Genomic DNA, 16,296 nt, shown 5'->3' on the forward strand with positions numbered 1-16,296 from the left:
AAAGGTATTGAAATAATCGCAGTTGTTCACGTTATCAGTCTAACTAATGAAATGCTCGATCGCGTGAAAATCATCTAGAACAAGTTTATGCTTAACTTTAAAAGTCACCAAATCACCTCCGTATCTGTAAGATAGCTAAGTAGCTCGAGGAAAGCAAACCCCTTGGAATAAAATAGGGAACACACCGTTCTGTACACGTGCAGCGAAGCTGTGGGCGGAAGTAAACAACGCTCACATGACAGTGACGTTTTCGGTTTCAATTCGCCCGTCAGCGCGGTGGCTGTGAAACTACTCCATTTTGGCGCCACGCAGGGGGCGACACCGCCGCACGGAAAGCCTTACAGGTGAGCTAAAATGGCCGCTCAAGAGCCACAGCTTCCATAGCGGAAACCAGATCGCCTGCGCATGCGCAATCAGTTCCGCAACCATCGTCTGTTTTTGTTTGTGCTAGCGACTGTCACCGAGGGTACTCGGCGTTCTCTACCGCCGGAAGACGAACAAACAAGGTAGAATTGAGTCGTAATCGAGCTCACGGTGATCCACTATGGGTGCCACTTCGAGCACCGAGGCTGAGAGGGAGCCGCTTCTTTCGTCGCCCCACGCAGCGGCGAGAGGTCCGCTGCCAGTCGGCAGCCGAGTGTACGGCCGAAGATGGCTGGTCCTCAGCCTATTCTCCCTGCTGGCCCTCATGCAGGGAGTGGTGTGGAACTTTTGGGGGCCCATCCAGAACTCCGCCGCCCACGCATTTGGCTTCACCAAGTCCGACATCGCCGTGCTGGTTCTGTGGGGTCCGGTGGGCTTCGTCCCGTGGCTGCTGTTCATGTGGCTGATGGATAAAAGAGGTGGGCTGAGACTGTCAATCTTTCGCTAAACGCCATTAGATCTTGATTGTCATGTGATGTATCGATTTGGTTCGGCATTTACAGAGGAAGGCAGTATTTATTAGCAAAGTAGATACCACATATTCCATTTCCTTCGTAAGTAAACCAAAGGCTGGTATTTTCATTACCCCTGACACTTATCGACACCTATACTTGTAATAATGTAGTCTCAAAGTCGTTCAATTTGGTTTTGCACTTGTTTGGGGGCAGTACTGGATGTCCCCTTCATAAGTTACCAAGTAAAATACACACTATTATCGCAAAAGTACCAAACTACGTCTGACAGAATTCTATGCCCGTGACAGGTGATAGCCTCACGATTTCTTAAAACTAAGATAAAAAGTAAGCGGTTGGTATCGGAGCTAGTGACAATTCCAGCAGCACCACGCATTTCCATCAGGGTTCGATACGTGATAAAGACGCCGTATCGTCGATACTGTCGCTTACAGTACAGTTTGATATTTTTCTCGGGAATCAATTTTAGCATCGCAATTACACCCATTCCGTTATACCTACAGTACGATAACAAGTAAATTAGAGGTTAGTATTGAATATATGGATGTCATTATTGTGCGCTAAATTAGCGCCTTACTGATGACAATATCAACACCATGAGTGTAGTATTACCATTTCAGTATCGAGTCATTCACAATACTTTCTTTCCCTTCTTATTTAAGAACCGACAAGTTCCATTAGGTAATTCTTGTGAATTTAATGCCAATGTATGGTATTTAATTAGGGTAACATCATCTTTAATCACTTAATCATATGACTTACATTTCCATGACTAGTCAGTAGTATCATGTATTGACACGCCACGTGTCACAAGATTTGACCATATTAAAAGGTAGTGAAACATTTTTGTACTTGTCAGCACATCATCCAGAGTCGGACTCCGAGTGACTGATTTGCAGACTTGTGTAACTCGTCTTCATGTGACCATGGAGTCAGTTCACACAAGTCAAACGAGAAGCCACCTGACAAGTTTGTCAAATCCGGCCTAGTCGACACTCGACTTTACTGCGAGTGGACTTGTGTTAAATTGGGTTAGTGGTGTTGTGACCCTTGTTCAAGTCCAGACAGTTGTTAATTGTTGGCTGCGTGTGACACACGCACGCCGACACATACGAGCTCACACACGCTTAATGAGTCACTCTGATGCAATGCTGTTTCTGAGAAGAATGGTGTGGATATATGTTTAAGTAGAATTGGAACGAAACAGAATTAGATGGGGAATCGGGGGGAATATACGTGAATATAATACAAATATAAAATAACTCATCAAACTAGATGATAAATACAGAGAGATTAGACACAAATATTTACAAATACTTCAATCATAGTACAAAAAACAATCGAAACATGTTTGACTATTCAATGAAAAATGCACACATGTACATACATTGCTAAAGCATTTGATTAAAAAGGACACAAATGTTCGACAAAATAGAAGAAAACATTTGTAAATAAAAAACGTTGAAAAATACAAAGGTGCAAGACAAAAAAGATATATATATTTTTCTAATGTTATATATATATATAACATTAGAAAAATACTAAAATATTATGAGAATAATACATTTGGAATATACAAAAAAAAATACAGACCTACTGCATGAGAGTAAAAAATCTTTGAAAATGAAACAAATATTAAACAGACATGAAATAAAAATTTTAAAAAATAGTTATGTTGATTTATTTTCAAGCCGCAAAGCGTTTCATCCCCATGTTTAAGGGACATCCACTTCTGCGCTTTGTCCCCCCCTGTCCTACGTTGACCTTCCAACACACTATGCGACTGCGTCACCGGAATGCTATTAAGGAGCCCTCCTTTGTGGCACTCATGTCTGGAGGGTCTTTTCAAGCTTGTCCAGTTCAACTCACTCTCGAGGGTCTGTTTGAGCCATTCCCATTTAACTGTCCAAGAAAACAAAAAAAAAGCAAAGGCATTCTGTCTGCCTTTGAGGTCGCTCTGACCTTGGTCTTTGAGTTTTGGGCTCACAGCGGTCATCAAAATTTGCTGACAAGCTCTGCCCCAAATGCATTTGTCGAGTATTTGCGGTTCAAATTTGTTTGCAATCAGACAAAAAAAAAAGTGGGATGTTGGATGAAAGAAGCCCTGGCAAGTAGCCAAACTGACCTTACAATTGTCTCTTCAAACCAAAACGGCAGACTTCCTATGTGTTTTCATGCATGGCTTCCGAAGACTTTTTTTTTGTGGGTCTCCTCACGATAAACATGCCTGCCAAATTTCATGTTGTTATGTGAAACAGCTTTGAAGGGCTGAATGAAAGAAGAAAAAAAGAAAGAAACGAAGAACCCCTGGAAATGGCCCAAATGACTCTCAAATGGCCACTTGAAAACAAAATGGGAGACTTTTTGTGTCTTTTCAGATCTGGCCTCTTGAGACTTTTTTTTGTAGATTTACTCATTACAAGGGATGCTCCTCAAAATTCAATGTTGCCTTCTGGAACTGGCTTTGGGGGCTGAATTTTTGAAAGAGCCCTGAAAATGGCCAACCGGACTGCTTCAAAGTAAAATCGTAGGCTTCCTGTGTATTTTCAGACATGTGTTCTTGAGACCTTTTTGTGGTTCCACTCCTAATAGACACGCCTACAAAACTTCAGTTTGCCAATTGAAGCTGGTGTTTGGGGCTCAATTTTCCTATCGTTTGAAGGACCCCTGAAATGGCCAAAATAACTCCAAAATAGACGCTTCTCTCCAAACCAAAAATGGCAGACTTCCTGTGTGTTTTCAGGCTTAGCTTTGAGATCCTTTTTTTTGTGGGTCAAGTTGTAATAGACATTTCTACCAAAAGGAAATGAAATGAATTTTCCTCAAGACATCTTGTCGAGGGAAATGAGAGTTTCCCCAAATGTGTGCTGAAAAGATCACTTCCACATCCGAGCGAGGAAAGACGCAAAATTAGGAAGTTGGGCAGCCCTGGCGTGGTTTGCGGTTGTTGCTGACAGGATTTTTGGTGTCAGTGTAATGCAAGTGAGTAATGCGGCCACCGAGCCCTTTCGATCGTTCTTAATACGAACGGAGATCTGAGACAGAACGAGAGAGAGAGAAAGACGCAGACGAGACGAGGAGGTCGGTCCACGCACTCTTGTCCTCTAGCTTACGTCTTGTCTGGCATCCTGCAGGTCTTCGGTCGTCCCTCCTGCTGTCGGCCTTCTTGATGCTGCTGGGGGCGGTGCTACGCAGCATCCCGCTGTCGGACCTGACTCTCCGACGCTGGTAAGACGCCTCCATCTTCCTCTGGTCATCCTCCTCCTCCTCCTTTATCTTCTTCATCTTCTCGTCTCTCCCTTCCTCCTTCCCTCCCTCCTCCATTTGTTGTCCCGTGACGCCATCGGCGAGTTGCCTTCACAGACTTCCGCTGCCGCCGAGCTGGTTTCTGAATTTAACGGCGGCGCTCTCGGTTTTGCCGTGTTCGTCGATATGCTTTCAAGTCACTTGTGGTCATCGCCTACTTGGAAGCTCAGTTGATTGCCGCCGTGTACTGTGGCATTTGTTCTCAATAATTGAGTAGAGTAGAAGAATGCAGAGCTGAGAAGCTGATACTTAAGAGTTTGGTATTTATGCTGTCCAAAGAGCAAACAACGAAGAGCTGCTGCGACGCTGTTCATCAACCCGAACCATACCCCCCTTTCACCACTAGATGTCACTGTAACAGAGACAAAAATGCGTTGCTGCTGGGTGGCCTTCCCGCCGGAAACCTCTTTTGTTTGGTGGCCTAGAATGGACCTTGATGCAGACAGCTTCCCGCACGACACGTTATAACTTCATACGCAGCCACGGGTCACTTCATTAGGCGCACCGGTTCCCCGGCTTGGCATCTCATCCATCCAAAGTAATAACGTCAATGTCATTTGCTCCACCAAGGATCAAACAACCCTCGACGTACTCTACGTATATTAAAACACTGTATGTGTTCACAAAATGTACATTAGGCCTCATTTTGAAGTTTTGCTTGGCGCTGCAGGTTCATCCACGGCGGTCAGCTCCTCAACGGTTTAGCCGGTCCCACCATCATGAGCGCCGGCCCCTTCCTGTCCACCACGTGGTTCGCCCCGGACCAGAGGGCCACCGCCACCGCCGTGGCCTCGCTCTTCTCCTACCTGGGCGGGGCGGCCGCTTTTGTGGCGGGACCCCTGATCGTGCCCGCCCCCAACGGCACCCAGGCGGCGGGCCGCCGGGTGTCGGCGCCGGCGCCCGTATTGGACGCCGTCATCCGGGAAAAGATCCAGCTGGTTATGTATGCGGGTAAGAGCCGCCCTTGATCGATAGCGCATCAGTGCCGCGTCACGTTGCAGGACAAATGCAATCAAAATGACACGCACACAAAACGAAGGCAATTTGGATTCTCCACGTGCAGACAGCTGGGGGAAAAAAAAGCTGGATTGTTGGGAGTGTCATGCTTAAATGATTTAGAAAATTAAAAGCATGTGGCGCTGTCGTAAGATGGAGGCTGACGTTGGTTCCAGTTAAACTCCACGTCACTCATTCAAAGTTTTGGAGGTCGGCTCAGGAGACTTGCGGTTTGGTGAAAAACAAAAACACCAAAAAAGAATCGCAACACATCTTGTTGAAAGTCTCTCAATACAAAGCGCCAGACCCTCTTGTACTATTTTTGAAGGTTTTGAAATCCTCAAAGACAAAATGCAACATTTGGCCACAATGGGGCCCATAAATGACCATAAACGAAATTGTTGGCCACAAACATAAAATCGATATATTATCCCGCACATTTTTATTGTTTTTGGATGAACACCTTATATTGGCTCCCAAAAAGACGAGCAAATGTTGACGTCCAGCTGCTCCCCTTCCAGAGTTGGCTGCCATCGCCGCGCTGTTTGTAGCCGTCCTCTTCTACTTCCCCTCGCGGCCGCCGCTTCCCCCCAGCGTGGCCGCCGCGAGCCAAAGGCTCAGCTACAGGAGCAGCATCTGCAGACTCCTCAGGTGAGCGCGTGCACGCGCACACGCGCACACACACACACACAGTGATATTTTTCCATTACATTCCAATATTTTAGTATTGTATTATAATATTTGTGTGGTGTTCTTTCTAATATGTTCACATTTTTTAGCTAATGCATTTGTATTTTAATTGAATATATGTATTTCTTCATCTTTTTGTATTTTTGCCTAATTTTTATATTACTTGGGTAAATCTTCCCCAATATTTTAATTATTTTGTCTTTTTTCAAATATCTGCCATAGATGTATAAATTTGGCTTTTTTGATTTTTCATGCCAATCTTTTGGGGTATATTTTTTCCCCCCAATATTTGTTACTTTTTTCCTTTCGTATTTTTGTCTGTTTTTTTTTTTGTTAAAGATTTTGTATTTTGTCTTTTTTTCTGAATCATGTTGTACAGTATATGAATTATTTTTAATATTTGTATTAACTACCTGTTTTACACATTTTTGGAGTCTAATCTTTGTGTGATTTTTTTTTTTTTTTTTTTGGTCGAACACTGCTTGTTTTTTTACATATTTTGAAATGAGTACCGGTATCTCATATTTTTGCAGTTTTTTAAAATTCTTATTTTGAAATTTTTGTCTATTTTTGTGTTTGCATTTTTTGGGGTAAAATTTTGAGTGCTTTGGCCACACATCTTAAGCAGAAAGTGAATCACTGTAATGCCTTGTGCCTGTTGAATTCAACCGAGTGTTTAACGACGGCCCTCGCCATATGCCGAGGTCCTCATCAAAGACACGCCGTCTCCCCCTCCGGATTAATTACAGCGCTATGATAACGCTCCATGTGGGTCGCATGTCGGTCCACCCTTAAGGCACAGCCGACATGCAAATCGCAGGAAAAAAAGTTTCAAGGGCTGGAGTTCCGCCGAGGCGACTTGCGAGGAAGCGGCATTGCCCCGAGGTTTCGGCCATGGATCAAAGCGCGTCTCCGGCGGCGTCCCGTGAAGAGATACCTTCACTCGCGGGCCCAGTGGGCTCGGGAGCATTTAGACGAATGACCCGAGTGGATCCTCATTTTTCAGACAAAGATAGGCCAAGTTATCCAGGTCATCCGGCTTGGCCGCCGGTGATAGGCAGCCTTCCGGGCAGCTTTTTATCTCGGCGAGACAGCATCAGGCCTCCAAGCGGCGAGCTCCGAGAGTGGATTCTGGCTCGCAAATGCGACGGAAGCTACGCTGTTTCAACAAGTTTACCTCGATATTTTGTCTGCACGGACATTTTAGGAGGCCTGCTCATGAATGGACTTTATACCAAATTTAATGGTGCTCCGTAGGACTAGCTTCAGGGACTGAATCCGAAGAAAATAAATCGGAAGGATTCCTAGCTGAAGTAAGCCCGGTTCAAATCAAATTGGGGCGCACTTCAGTTTTTTTTGGGTGGGTCTAACTCATGATAACCTGACCTGCCAAATTCTGCGTTCCCAACTGAAACTGGCTTTGGAGTCTGAATTTTCAAACTGCGCCGCCGCAGAAGAAAGTCGGTATCGCTTCGCTTCAGCGCAAACTAGCGGACGCTTTCGTTAGCCGCCAGCTAAAGAAAACCAGGACGTGTTTCCTTCTCGCGATGGCGGAACGTGTCATCAGCTAAGTGCCGTTTGTCCTTGACGGACCCGGGTTGGAGATCAATGCATCACCGTGACAAGGTTCAAAGCTGAAGTGATTACAAGGGAAGGTGGTGGGAGGCGGGGACGGCGGCGGGGGCGGCGGCGGTCTCATCAATCCCGCAGCTCGGGGCTGGATGTGTCTTTGATTAAAATGAAACCATAACTTTACGCCCCCTGTCTTCGGCGACGTTTGGCCGCGTAATTAAAACTGCAGATGCCGTCAGCTGCGAGCGGTTGACGAAGGGAGCCTGTCGAGGTTCTCCTGTCAGTTTAGTGGGAAGGGGCCGTAGAACACTCATTTAAAAACAAAAAAGTTCTAAGAAGCACTTTTATTATGGATGTGATGTGAGCCACCATTCTGCTGCAGCCATCTTCAAAGTGGAGTCAAGTATAAGGTGGGGGTGGGGGCGGGGGGGGGGGGGGTTTGTTCCATGGACAGCAACGCAACACAGAAGCCGGGCTTCTTTGCCCTCTTGTGTTTCAAATGCAATGAGGCGTTGAAAAGCAAGTGCGTGATCTGATGGCGAGTGACCCCCCCCCCCCCCCCCCCCCCTGCGCGCCCGCCCAGAATCTTGTGAAATGAAGATGATGATGATTTTTGTGCGTCCTCCTCCAGTAACCTCCGCTTCCTGATGATAGCGCTGGCGTACGCCGTACCCACTGGAGTCATCGCCGGCTGGGCGGGCGTCCTTGACATGATCCTCACGCCGGCCAATGTCAGCCAGGTACGCACACGCACACGCACACGCACACGCAATGTTTGGGTGGGACGGATGGACGCTCCTTTATGGAAATCCGTCTGTTCCGTTCAGACGGTCAGCTGTAGTTGAACATTAACATGAAAAATCTCGTCATATTTTTGAAACGTTATCGTTTTACCTTCCCAAGGATTGTGGCTTTTTGCCTTGTCATTTTAGTTGATTTTTTTCTCTACCTCTTCATCGACTTTATTTTAATAAAATCATACGACAATATTGGTAACCTTATGAACGTATGCTCATAAATGCTTATGATTACAAATTTATTTTGGTAATATTTATGACTTTACCTTCATACGATATGTACATTTATCGTACATTTATTTACGTTTTTTTTTCCCCTCCTCAATTTGACAACTTCATTCAGAAAAAAAAATAATTTGGGAGATAGAATGACTTCATTATCATAAATGTTTTGAATAATTTTATAATTTCATTCTCTCTTTTATCACCCCCAAAATGAATTTTATTCTCATTAAAATGAAAAAAGAAGAAGAAAAAAATGGAACATATTTTTCTCATTCAACTGTAAATAAATATCCAACTCTATCGTCCATATTAAAACTTTATTTCAAATAAATGTGACTTTTTTTTGGGTGGGGGGGGATATTGTTTGATTTTTGTAATCGTCCAACCAAATCTCAATTGTCATTGGCTTACAACCCGCGTCCAACAGACCACACAAAATAAACGTCTGTAACACACACACACACACTTGAGTTTAAATGAATACAAATAACTCAGGATGGCTCTCTGCCGGCGGCTTTTTGTCGCACTGTTCGGTCACCGCTTGTCGCGCGTAACGTTCTCCATCTTGCCGTAACCCTCCCAGGGCCAATTTTGCGAGCCAAGCGCAGATCCTCCTCTTTGTGCGGTCGCGCGTGTGCACGCGCGCATGACAATGAGGCGACACAAACTGCCTTTTCCGCTCCATTGTGCAACACGTGCCAAAATTTCGATAGGCCGCTCACACGCGGGAAAGCATTTCTTCCAACGTTGCCTCTTTCAACTGGAAAGATCCCCCCACACCCCCATACCCCCCCGCGGATGATTGATTGATGTTTGGTTATGATCTGCCCTCGTGGGGTTGAGTTCTTAGAGTTTTGTGTTTTATGACGAGCCATCAAGCTTTGCCGCTGTGCTCTGCTCATGCACGTTAGTAAAAATTCAACTAATTGGTCATTTTGCGCCATCAGACGAGCAGATGTCGTTTAAAAAAATAAAAATCACCTGAAAAAAAACAAAAGGTTTTTGTGTCTTTTTCAGCATGGCTTCTCGAGTCTTGTTTTTTTGTGGCCCTTACTCATGATAAACTGCCTTCAGTTGCAGATTTTTTTTTTTTTTTTCCCCAGAATTCAAGGGACTCTCGAAATGACCAAAATGACGCCCGAATAACACCTTACAAATTTCAGTCGTGGCTCCCTGAGATTTATTTTATATATTTTTTTGGTGGAATCTCATCTTGATGCGAATTCCCCCTGCCAAATGTCACGTCGCTGAATGAAATTGCCGGGCGGGGGCTGAGTTTTCAAAAGAATGAATGTACTGAGTCATTTTGAGCTTTATTTGTGACCAACGCCTGCTGTAACCTGATCACGTGAAAAGCTGTCCACTGGAGTAGCGGCTGTCCCTCAAAGGGTTCGTCTCAAATGGCAGATTCCACACGCCTGCATGGCTTCTTGAAACCTTTTTTTTTTTTTTGGTACTTCTGATAGACACCGCTACCAAATATCATGCCGCCTGAAACTTTGACTTTGGCGGCTTACAACCACTCCTGCAAATTTGGTGCCTTTTAGTGTGTCGTAAAAAGCCCCTAAAACAGCAATTTTGCTGCCCCGTAGAATAACACCCAAAGCAAAGTCAAGTGCCCCCCCCCCCCCCTCCACCCATTGACATTGTCTCCTTGAAAACATTTTCCCAACCATCAATTTTATAGCCGCTTTCCCGAAGCGAGGCGCAGACGGCAACCTGCCGCCGCGCGGTTCCTATGGAAGGCGCCAGCCTTGAGCGCCTCTTGGATGTAATTACCTCCGCGAGCTGCGGCAAACGTGTTCCACCGAGCGCGCCTCACATCAAACAGCTTGTACCCAAACAGCGTTAACCATGACGACAGCCTTCAACGCCACCGGTGCCCCCCCCCCCCCTCCCCATTATTATTCTCCAGCACGAGCCCAACAACCTTCCCCAAGCAAGGAGTTGACGGGGCGGCTGAAAGCGGCGGATTTTTGGTCCTCTTTTCGGGCGCACTTGGCATGTCGTTGGCGTGTTTGCGCGAGTCGGATCCCAAAGTGGATTGTCTGAATCTCATATTGGGATCGGCTTTTGTCATTGCCCGGGGCCAATGCAATTACTGTTTGGCATCCTCGCTATTACTCTCGCGGGATACATTTCATAAACTTGATATATTGTTGCAGAAAGTAACGGGAGGTGTCCCGACAATAATTGCTCGTCGTTTGATCAGCATCCCCAGTGGTACACACACAAAAAAAAAAAACCAACAACAAAAAAAGGTAAATGTAAGTTCCACATAGTTGACTGGTTATCAAAAATCCGTTTTTGGCAGGCCAAAATTAGTTGCCGCTTCAAAGCAAAATGGCCGACTTCCTGTGTGTTTTCGGGCATGGCTTCTCAAGACTTTTTTTGTGGGTCTATTCATGATGAATATGCCTACCGAATCTCATGTTGCTCAGTGAAACTACCGTCGCTGGCTAAATCTTCCAAAACATTTGACTTTCGGTGGGCTTCTACGGACCAAAAATGGCTGACTTGCTGTATCTTTTTGAGCAAGGCTTCTTAAAAACTTTTTTTGTGGGTCTACCGAGCTTCGAGGGCTGAATTTTTAGACAATGAGCCACGCTTTTAGAGTTTGCTGCTTTAGTGCCAGTCATCCATGTCCAATACTTTGCCTGGTCTGTGTCTTCCTTTCGTCCTTCCCCTCAGGTGGATGCGGGCTGGATCGGGTTCTGGTCCACGGTGGGCGGCTGTGTTTTCGGGGTGGCCATGGCCAGGTAAGACGCCGGACCACCGACTCTGGTTTCAAACCCTAACCCCGTCTCGGAAGCCTAATTCCAACCCCAGACACTTTTTTGAAGCCTCGTTTGTAAATCCTTTTTTCCAGGCTTGAAACCGTACACTTGACACCATGACACTTGCAACCCTAATCCTCGATTGAAACCCCAGTTTGCAACCATCATTTGAACATTTAACCCTAGTTTGGAACCCGACACGAGGCTTTGAATCCTGACTTGAAAATCGTCCTCCTGAAATATGAGCGCAGGAAAGCCGACTTTGAAACCCCAACCCTGGCTTGAAACCCGAATTTGATACCGCCACGCTTGTTTGACGCCCTGGTTGGAAATCCGAACCTTAGATAGAAACCACAACAAAAGCGATTCGTCGATGCGCTCGCAGTCGAGATCCATTTTCGAAGTGCCTTGTTCATCAAGTGTGCTCGGCGCAGAACAAATGAACTTTCCTCACGCGTAGCGGCGAGCGCGTCAAACTGAGAGCGCCTCCCATCAGTTAGCGGTAAGCCGCTTACGCATTTGGCGGAATTTGGGATATCGATACACAGGCCCTGATCCTCTCAGCCAAGAAACCGGGATTTCAAAATGAAGCCCCCCCCCAGGGCCTAAAAGCTCTCTTGCGCCGCTTGTGATGTGGAAGCCGAGCCGAGGCCCCGCCCACTCAGGCCAGCATTTCCACTCAAAGTTCCAGGAACTTTTTCCCTTGGTGGTACTTGGGGCGGCAAAACGACACGAGCTCATTGGACAAAGTCGTTCTAGCCCTTGATTAGCTTCTTTGCCGTCGTTTTCTTTTTCTTGGTATTATCTGGAGCGTCTCCTCTTCAGCTGGAGCGCGGCATCTAATCCTCTAGCAGCCAGCGTCCCCCCCCCGGAGGAGGCCAGCCGGCCGTTAATGAGCTATGAAGCGCCCCGAAAGACAAGCGAGACGAGTCGCTCTCCGAGAAGAGAAGACGAGCGCTGCCGCCTGTTCAATGACGAGAGAAATTGCAGCGGGGCCGCTCATCCGTTTTTTTTTTTTTAACTCGTCGTTCCTCTTTATTCGTCAGGACGAATGTCATTATTTATAAACATAAATCTTTTTTTTTTTTTTGCCGGGCCACCTGCCGCTGAGCAAAATACAGTCCGCTTGCGTTCAAGCAGGCGCGCCGGTAAGCCGCTTCCTTGTTCCCGTTTGCAGGTTTGCGGACTCCATCCGTGGGATGCTGAAACCGATCCTGGTTCTGATGCTGGCCGGGGCCTCGCTGTCGTCCACCTGGTTCACGCTCACCTGCCTGAGCAGGCTCACGCACCTCCCCTCCAGCGCGGGTACGCTTCAAGCCGCATCCTCACCTTTGCTCAACTTATGAACCAGAACAGCCTGTGTGCTAACTTAGCGTGCGTGCTAACAAGCTAACGTCAGCGGTCCTTGTCAGTGACTTTTTTTTTTCCTCCCCCGCGGTCTGGCAGCCATCTTGTACACGTCGTGCATCCTGGTGGGCATCTTCATCAACAGCAGCGTGCCCATCTTCTTCGAGCTCTTCATCGAGACGGTGTACCCGGTCCCCGAAGGCATCACCTGCGGCGTGGTCACCTTCCTGGGCAACCTCGTCACCGGCCTGCTCCTCTTCTTCCTCACCTTTTACTGTACAGGTAACGAACGACACCCTTGGCGGGACTACACAACTGCATCTGGGAGTTGCTTTTTTTGTTGGTTACCGACCTACCAACCCTTCTTATCGACTCTAGCGACTCACTGACCAAGCTACCCAACCTCAGGTCCATCCTTTGGCTTCCTTCCGTCCTTCCCTTGCCCGCTAGCAGATGAGTGTGGCGCTTGTAATAAAAAAAAAATCCCCAGAGCGACACCCGACTGCTCTTCGTATTGGAAACAATCAACCTTGCTCCCGTGAACTCCCCTCGGCGGCCATCTTAACAGCGCCACGGTCACGCTCGGCTTCGCCGCTCTCAAGTCACGTGGCCAGAACCTCCGGCGAACCTCGCTGCCCTTCTGCTCGCTCCCGTCGCCCTCTTATTTCTTGTCGTTTAGCCGAGCGTGTCGGCACGAATACAAAGCGGCGCCGAGGATTGGCAGGAAGTCGAGGCGGCAGAAGTGTTGTGCTGCCGAATACCTTACCCTCACGCGGGAACTATTCATAATTTGCGGCACTTCCTCAGTAGATTATTTGACTTCGTTCTGATTATTTTGACACGGTTTTCAAGCGTGCTTAAAGTGAGCGACGCGCAGCCGCCTCCAAAAGACCGCCGAGGTCTTCAAAGATCGCTCTGCCGTGAGCGCTCCGATGCTTAAAAAAAAAAAAAAAAAAAAAAGAGAGGCGTCAATCATTTGTGTTCGTGTTCATTTTGGTGTGTCAGAAGCTCCTCATGCAAGCGTAAGTCACGTGACATAAACGCCAACGCCATGTCACACGAGCTTTCCGTTCCTTTTCGTTTCCCTACCCGGCTCGCTTCTCCCATCCTTATCTTATCCACAAGCCTAAAAAAAAGTCGTCCCAACTGATGTTGTGTTTGACCTTGTTTTGCTTTTGTGCGTGTTTGTGCGCGTCCGCAGAGTTGTCATGGCTGAACTGGTGTCTGACGGGCTCGTGCATCTTCAGCCTGGTGCTCATCCTGTTCTTCCGCGAGTCGTACGACCGCCTCTACCTGGACGTCTTTGTCTCGGTGTAACGGGACGGATGAAAAATGGACACGAGCGGACCTTTTTGTTGCACAAAACTTGGCGGAGACTTTTGGCGGCATGTTTTTGCGCAATTTGCCAGCCAGGACTCTGACGGTCAACGTTTACCCTACGCAGAAGACGTCACTTCCTGAATCCAGGCGGCCATTTTGTCTGTACCATGCTTGACGACTGGCCTCGCACAAAACGGACGCCGCCCGCCAGCCGCCAAAGGAGACACTTTCTGTTCTGAATAGGATTCTTCTTTTAAGATGAGCATGTGGAGCTCCGTGATAGTCTGCGTGTTTGGACCTTTTAAAGGTTATTCCTTTTCATTTTTGTTGTGGTTTTAAGCGAACAATACTGTCTTGTGTGTGTGTGTGTGTTTTAGTGTGTGTTTGGGGGCAGCCAAAGCGTGATGACTGTCGCAAGGAGGGATAAAAGGGAAAAAAAATAAAAGGACTGATTGATCTTTCGACCTTATCTACCGAGCTCACTTTTTTTCCAAACTTTCTCTTTTATTTATTTATTTTTGTTTTGTAAATGCTGATTACGTTTTTGACACATTTTAACACGAACATGCAGTTCAGCAGCCTCAAAGGATGTGTCCCCGGGCCTTTCGAAGGCCATTTAAGTCACTTTTGTTCGCGGTTTTAAGCTAACAATGCCCTTTTTTTTTTTGTTTGTTTGTCACAGCCAAAGTGAAGTGACTCAGCGAAACACTTTCATTGTGTAACTTCCGAAGGGCGTGGAATGAAACAGTGGGGGTTGGGGGGGGGGGGGAGGTTCTAAGGACGAAGGATGTTTGTTTGTTTGCACAAAGTGTGGGAATGGGAAAGTTATGGTTTGCTCATCTTGTACAGCAATCTTTACCCTTTGCCATTGTCAAACTTTTCATGTGGTGCTCGTCGTCTTCCCTCGTCGCCTTTGGCTTGTGCGTGTCCCGAATGCTCCGTGTGGGAAAACTCTCCAGGCACCTTATTCTTTTTCTTACTAAATAAAAAAAAGTTTTATGAATAACAAGGCTGTGATGGTTGACTTTGCAGGAACAAGACAGAGCGGTCCTTGAGATACAACGCATCAATGAAGTGATGTTTTTTTTTTTTCTTGTATTACTCCAGCACTTTTTTCTTCCAAGAATTCCGACCTGATTTCTGCCACGTGATTTTATTCTTCGATCATGACAGTTTTACTTTTTCAGAAGAAACGCAAGTTCTTGATACTTTCTGCGCGGCCCGGTTCCAAATGACGATACCGGTCCGCTGCCCGGGGCTTGGGGACCTCTGCTCTAATTGACGGGAGGACCTTGTTTCCCGCCATTTTCGTCAGGTTTTGAGACGATTCAATGCAGCCAATACAAGAAATCCTGCTATGCGTCGTCAATATTCTAAAACACAACGCGGCTGGACACGACCGGTTACATAACTTGACAATTTTGCTCTCGTAACACAAAGCAGACTTTATTCTTCTATTCTTACTCAACTTGTTCTTTTAGTGGAATGTGACTTTATTCGCTCCATGTGTTTTGATTCTTGCGTCGTTGAATTATGCCATTTTTTTCTGCCTTGATATTGGCCGGTTGAAGAAGCCGCACCTTCACCATTCGAGCTTCACCATCATAAAAACAAGCCGAAGAGCTAAAACGCCATTAAGTCATAAAGCAGGCCGGCGCGATCGCGACTGCCGTCAGTCAGTCATTCACTTGCCCAAAAAGGGGACAAATATAAAAAGATAGCAAATGCCGTCCTGGTGATGTTCATCCATTAGCGTGAGTGCACTCAGCTGTGAAAATATGACTTACATCTCCTTGAAGAAACATAAAAAGTACATCATGACGTTCGTATAAGTTACAAGCGTCCGGACGAAATAACCGTCTGGCTTCTTTGCAACTTTGTCCTAATGTACCTTTTTGAGGGACTTTTATTTTTTTCCTCCACAATTTCAAACTTGGCTTGTGTGACTTTTTTTAGGCTTGAAACTTAAACATTTGTTTGAAACCCTTCATTGAAAACCTAACTAAGGTGAAAGCTTACCTTGAAAGCAAAAGCCAAATTTGAAACCTTACGCAAAACCCTCAGGCCTAATTTGAAACCCTAACCCTATTTTAGGATCCTAAATCGAAATCTAAATCCTACTTTGAAACCCTAAACCTTGTTTCAAACTATACTTTGTACCTTAAACTTAGTTTGAAACCCTACTTTGGAACCCTAACCCTTGAAACCATTAAAAAAAAACCAAAAAACAACCCTTGTAGTGACGGGATTTTCGGTGATCCGGTTCATTTGGTTCGGCTCAGTGAAAAGAGATCTCAAGCCCAATTTGACATCCACCAATTGCGGCGAGGCCCATCATTTGCATAGCCACGCCCACTTAAAAAGTTCTGG

At 46.3% G+C, this 16,296-nt stretch overlaps 1 protein-coding gene across 1 annotated transcript; it reads left to right on the plus strand.

The window, feature by feature from the left end:
- Positions 1-387: 387 nt before the first annotated feature.
- On the plus strand, positions 388-14,923 carry slc49a4 (solute carrier family 49 member 4). The gene is made up of 9 exons (XM_086123221.1): positions 388-842; positions 4,031-4,124; positions 4,873-5,153; positions 5,720-5,849; positions 8,092-8,200; positions 11,174-11,241; positions 12,437-12,564; positions 12,706-12,888; positions 13,808-14,923. Exons 1-9 carry the CDS (start codon positions 545-547, stop codon positions 13,921-13,923), a joined length of 1,407 nt encoding a protein of 468 aa, XP_085979347.1. The 5' UTR covers positions 388-544; the 3' UTR covers positions 13,924-14,923.
- Positions 14,924-16,296: the final 1,373 nt, after the last annotated feature.

Source organism: Hippocampus guttulatus, chromosome 11, assembly GCF_054856545.1.
Source record: "Hippocampus guttulatus isolate MCC_2025c chromosome 11, RoL_Hgut_1.0, whole genome shotgun sequence".
Taxonomy (NCBI): Eukaryota; Metazoa; Chordata; class Actinopteri; order Syngnathiformes; family Syngnathidae; genus Hippocampus; species Hippocampus guttulatus.